This window comes from Astatotilapia calliptera, chromosome 6, assembly GCF_900246225.1.
Source record: "Astatotilapia calliptera chromosome 6, fAstCal1.2, whole genome shotgun sequence".
Lineage (NCBI taxonomy): Eukaryota > Metazoa > Chordata > Actinopteri > Cichliformes > Cichlidae > Astatotilapia > Astatotilapia calliptera.
Window position 1 is genome coordinate 33,052,222 of NC_039307.1, and position 5,715 is coordinate 33,057,936.

Here is a 5,715-nt window from a genome sequence, read left to right on the forward strand (position 1 = left end):
TTGCTAAGCTAACCTTCATATTTCTTATGTAAACATATGAGATATCGAACTTTCCATCAAACTCTCAGTAAGAAAGCACATTTCCCAACTAATCATTTAACCTGGCCCTAAAAAGAGTTGACTCTGAATTTCAGTTAGCAAAGCAAACAAAACAGAGGCATGAAATTATAGTTTCTGCACTAGCATATTACTTTTACTTCTTACCAAGTCATAGTATTTGTAACAAATAATAGAAACTCAGTGCAAAGGGAACAGAAAGTGTTTATGCGAACATAGAAAAAGGGGTTTTCACCATGTTTCACATTTCTTGACACGCTGATTGAATGTCAAGGAGTTACAACCCCAAGGGAAACCACAGCACCGCAGCCTCTTCTTTTCTCAGAAAATTTTCCAATACGTCACTAGAGGCAAGACGGCAAAACTTTAGTCAAAGAAATGTTTAGGGTACACGGCCTGAATAACCCTACAGACATGGAAATGACAGCACGCTGAACAACTCTGGAACGGTAAGTTCAATTTTTACTTGGTTTACTTGGTCTTTTCTAAGAGAGATCAAACACATTTTTTAGTTGCTATGAATGAATGAACCTGCGGTGAAGAAAGATGGTGTTGCAGTGTGATGGAGAAAGTGATAAAGTCTACTCTGAAGCGAGATTAGAAGTGGCTGGTTACGTGCATGTGATGAATGGAAAAGGCTTTCTTTTTTCTGTATTTAATTCATAAAATCATAACAAGTTAAAGCTCACCTATTGTGTTTATGCAAGAGTTCTCACTGTATTTTCCACAATATCATTGTGAACAAGACTTTTCACAGTTATATTGTAATTGTAATATATTCTGCACTAAAGATCACCTAAAAGGTCCAAGTAGACAGAAATATATTTAGATATAAAAACTAGTCCCAGTAAGATACCTAATGCTGTCTTTTTAATAAAAATGCTAACTCGGAAAGGTGCACTTTAAAAGGACGCCAGAGTTAAAGGGTTTCTAAAAGGACATGTGGATAGTTTTGTCAAATAAACAAAAGGCGTCCATGCACACAACAGCTTTTTTGGGGGTTGCAGTTTGAAATGTGTCAGCATGCTAACAAGCAAGTTTATCATGTTGATTTTACACATAGACAGTATTAAACAAATTGAAAGACATGCAGTAGACTTGTAGTCAAGACCGCCTAATCCGAGACCAAGACAAGACCAAGACCAAGTTGAGACGAGACCAAGACCGAGACTGAGACAAAAAAAGTCTTTAAACTGCACTCATGACATCAGATTTGAAAGGATGACTAGTGGTGTTACAAATGTGATCAAATGTGAGTTTTGTACTGAGAGATTTGAAAATGCACACTTTAGTAGTGGAAATAGTACTATACCAATTAAAAAAAACTGTATTGTTACTGCAGTTCGGCATTTATAGATCTGGTAGAACAAGTTATTGTTAAAATCAACTGCTTTAAATTGTGAAATAAATTTTAGCCAAAGATCATTTCCAGACTCTGGCCATATGTTTGAGATAAAGTCCGAATACCACATGTGATTATATAATGCGAATGAGAATCTAAACACATAGAGAACCTAAAACTTCAGCATGGTCCATTTAAACTTAACATGTTTGTACTGATCACGATAAAAAGAAAAGCTTGCGTGAACTTTTCTAGGTTAGCTTGCACATGGATGCAAAACACTAAATCTGAACAAACATTTAATTTTTCATCCTGTTTTTAATACAGTTTAAATGTCAGTGTGGTTCACATGCAAATGCAGCTACTGCTAATGCATTAATATAGATAACACGCTGTGTTTTTGTGTGTTTTTGCTGCGCACGCTCCAATGCTACATCCTGGAGGAAATGAGTCTGTACTTAAGTCAAAGAAGAAAAAGAATGAATAAACACAAATAAAACTGAAGGAAAAACCCAGGAGGAAGTGGTTTCCACCAAACTGTATGTTTAAAGGTATACTATTAAATACAACCTTATTAATCAGCTGAATAATTGGATTAGAGGAAAGTAAAACCTTAATGTTAAACATTTAGAAAGGAAGATCAACTTTCAGGAGTTCATGTTCGTCAGAAGAGTTTTGTGTATTCAAGAGCTCGTCTCGACTTCTGGCAGTGACGTTTACAGTGACTTTGCTTTTTTTGTTGTTGTTTGTTTTTGGGGGGTTTTCGGGGTGGTTCAGGTGATACGCAAAGACGTCACATGATGCTCTTTGACGGTATATCAGGTGGAATCAAATCAGCAGTTGAGAGCAGATCAGTCGCAGGTCAACCAGCAGGTAAGTCACTGACTGAAGTCGTTGACTGTTTTCTTAGTCTGTGTAAGTGGAAGCACAGAGGACAAAATGAGGCAGGATTTTCTGTTTTATCACCTGTTTATAGAACTTATTCTTGTTGTATTCGTATTAATGTATTTCTATATGTGTTTGTGTGTGACTGCATGCACAAAAAAGAGTGAGGAATCAGAATCATCTGTATCTTATCAGCCCCATGATTTTTTACTTTATTCATGTACACATGAATCTGTGCAGGAGAATCAAGGAGCACTCAGTACTGAAGTGAGTACAATCCTTCAACTCTTTGAGTGACTAAACTTTGGAAACAAACCATCCCAGCAGTCTCCAAGTAGGAAAACTGACTACCTGAAGAATGGAGAGAAACAAGAAAACCCTTTCACTGTTTATTCTGCTGCTACTGCTACTGGTCTGCAAAAGTGCGGAGTGTCCCAGGCTTCCAAAGAGTTAGTCGTCTTCTTTCCCCCCCTCTTGATTTATATCATATAACAAACTTTAAGATCTGTTGTTTAACATATTTACTCATTTTCATTTAATCTCTCCTGTTTTAATTCTCACAGATCTCACTTGCTACACTGACTACAATAGAAACATCACATGTTTGTGGAACAGCAAATACGTGTCTGATGACACTGCATGCACCATACATGCTCACTATAAATCTCGATGCCTGTAAGGACCTCGGTCACAAAGAGAAATCCTCAACACATAATACTCACAATACATAAATCACACCTGTTATCATGTACACCAAAAAGAGATTAATACTGTTTTTTTTTTTCAGTTCTTACAGCGCTTCCTGTCACCTAAAGCCTTTTGATGTCTCCAGACCAGCTCTAAAGAAGTGCTCCCTGATCTTTGAAATTGAATACACTGTGAGTGTGTGGAAAAATCAAATTGTTTTCAAGCCCCAGATATACAATCATATGTCCTATATGTCAGTTTGTAGTCTAAGTAGTGATCGATGTTGGATTAATTTTAAAAACTGGTTAGCCAAATTTATCAAGCACATACCACAGTTAACGAAAGAGAGAGGGGTCAGTGAGCAGGGATCTTTAAAAATTGTTTTTTGCCAGAATCATTCTCTTTGACTTTTCCATGTTCTGTATTTGAAGTGAAGTTTAAGGTAATTATAGCTTTTGTCCAGCTTCTTTTTAATGGCATGAAAGTGAAATTGCAATGAAATCTGAAAGTACAGAAAAATCCTTTTAAGTGAATCTATTATTTCTCATTTTCCGCTTCTGATATTTTAATTTCTATTTTACTAGACTTTTGCCTGTTGAACAGTTCAAACTGCACCGCTTTAGTCTTGTACTGAGTGATGATACATGTACTCGTTATCTGTCTAAAAGAAGCTTCATCTCTTCTCTCTTTATAGCTGCTCTCTGTTTATACCAACTCTGTTGTCTGATTGGCTATTTGTGACTCCAATCTTTGACTTTGGCAAACTTCAAATTTGATTTAAACTTTTTTTTTTCCAGTTTCTGTCTTTCCATGAGTTGTCCCTTAATCCGAGCTGCAACCAAATGAAGCAGAGTTTAATCACTTCCTTCAAGCCATTCTGTCACAGTGAGTGTAATCTACAGTATAAATACTGGCTCTTTGTGATTTACAGTGCGAGCTATTCATGGTGACCTAAAACAACTGTGTGTGTGATCTTGCAGTAAAGGTGAATCCTCCTGCAGAGCCAAAAGTCAACTTCACGTCTGTTTCCTGGTTGTCCCAAGTCCCCGAACATGAAAGGATCAGTTCATACAAAAGTAAAGTGCAGTGGAAGAAGCAGGATCAGTCATGGAGTGTAAGTTTAGATTTTGTGACACAATGTGAACAAGTTTAAGTGTAAAGTGATCTTAAAAGTGCACGTTTAAATGACAACCCTGTGGCTGTGTGAATCCAAGCAAGATTTATTCTCAACCCCGCACTGCTTTCTGTCTGTCAGGATCCCGCTGTGCGCAAAACACGTGGCATTCAATGTGGGCAGGAGTGCAAGGCAGAGCTGAAGCCACATTTGCTGATCCAAGGCGAGAGGTATGAGGCACGCGTTCGTGTGCGGTCTATTTTTCAGCACCGCAAGGGAGCCTGGAGTGACTGGAGCCCCACTGCATCATGGGAGTCACCAGCAAGAAGAAAGAAAAAAACTTACCATGTGTAATTGCTATAAACTTTCACAGCACACATTGCAACCTGTACCCAGATATTTAAAATCACAGATGTACGGGATGTATATAAAACTTAGGTTTTTGGTAGCACTTAATAATAATGTCACAATGTTAAGAATTATTAATGTTATAGTAAGGTATTAGCAAGTGTTTAATTCATACTAACAGTGAGTTACTATCAGTGATAGCTGTACATGGTGTTGTAGTAACAGATGTATAAATATATGTGTATTTAAAAATGACATACTGAGGAGGAGTAATTATATATAAAACATGGAGTACACACTGTTAGGTTCATTTTTGAGAGAGAGAAGACAAACATGCTCAAAGTGCGTTGTCTTAAATGTATTAAGCATTTGAAGGCTCAAGTTAAAAAACAGCTGCCGAATCTCTTTGCTCGCTCAGGAGAGCCAAACGAACAAAGAGCAGCACACCCAAATAGTATAGACTTTTATGGTGGGTCACAGAAACAGAATGTTAACATGATTGGTGGAATCAGTTGAGGGTGGCCTTCGGTCTGATACTGGTGCACGTTTCTTCTTCTGCACCTCTCTGGATATCAGCCTTATATGGAGATGACCCTTTCGCAGGCAACACTCCCATTACCATGGCAACCACCTGTCGTTCTCCAGCCTGGCCTGTAGAGTTCAAGAAGGGGGGTTGTCTTGTAGCTATCACAACCTCCATCCACATTCCTGTGAAGGATCTTCCCCCTGTTTGTCTGCCAGCATCAGAGTGAATCCAGACCATTCTTCAATACATTGTGTGCAGTAAAGGATAAACAAATGTGTGTTGCTAATCATCAAGTGTTAGCCTTAAAGATAATAAATCCCATCAACACTTATTACCTCAATAATGCTTAAAAGTGTAATATTATTATAAAGTTCTACCAAGTTTTTTAACTGTGACATGATTTATTTATTTATTTTTTTTGCGAGGAGGGTTTGTTCTCCACCACAGTACGTTCATAATAAAAGAATCAAAAGAATAAAAGAATACATTTTTATAGTCACACAACGCATGCTTCTTATTAAGTGAAGACAAAACAGAAGAAAGACCTCCAAACAAACAGTAACTGAATGATGCTGCAGTAAAGGAATGGGGCTGTCTTATGCAAAAGATTTGAATGCAGACATTAATAATAATAGTAATTAAATGAAGGGTGAATATGTAAACTAAATAAAGTAAAGACAGCACTGAAGCGAGAGAGAAAGAAAAGGAGACGTTAATGTTGCTGTTCAAAGGCAGCAGTAACAGTGAGCCAGTGCA

At 37.4% G+C, this 5,715-nt stretch overlaps 1 protein-coding gene across 3 annotated transcripts; it reads left to right on the forward strand.

The window, feature by feature from the left end:
* The first annotated feature begins 332 nt into the window (after positions 1–332).
* On the forward strand, positions 333–5,348 carry LOC113023345 (interleukin-2 receptor subunit beta-like). Of its 3 annotated transcripts, none has more exons than XM_026169362.1 (8): positions 333–506; positions 2,177–2,272; positions 2,525–2,733; positions 2,848–2,959; positions 3,072–3,162; positions 3,769–3,856; positions 3,952–4,085; positions 4,227–5,348. In XM_026169362.1, exons 3-8 carry the CDS (start codon positions 2,643–2,645, stop codon positions 4,437–4,439), a joined length of 729 nt encoding a protein of 242 aa, XP_026025147.1. In that variant the 5' UTR covers positions 333–506; positions 2,177–2,272; positions 2,525–2,642; the 3' UTR covers positions 4,440–5,348. The 3 variants fall into 3 exon arrangements, with proteins under 3 accessions (XP_026025147.1, XP_026025148.1, XP_026025146.1); XM_026169361.1 differs by lacking the exon at positions 333–506 and adding an exon at positions 1,781–1,950; XM_026169363.1 differs by lacking the exon at positions 2,177–2,272.
* Positions 5,349–5,715: the final 367 nt, after the last annotated feature.

What these genes read in the sequence shown, in the direction of transcription:
- LOC113023345 (XM_026169362.1), top strand. Translation starts at nt 2,643, where the DNA reads ATGGAGAGAAACAAGAAAACCCTTTCACTGTTTATTCTGCTGCTACTG. An exon ending in TCTTTGAAATTGAATACACT is followed by an intron (nt 3,163 to 3,768) that starts GTGAGTGTGTGG and finishes TTTTTTTTCCAG; the next exon opens with TTTCTGTCTTTCCATGAGTT. An exon ending in CTTCAAGCCATTCTGTCACA is followed by an intron (nt 3,857 to 3,951) that starts GTGAGTGTAATC and finishes GTGATCTTGCAG; the next exon opens with TAAAGGTGAATCCTCCTGCA.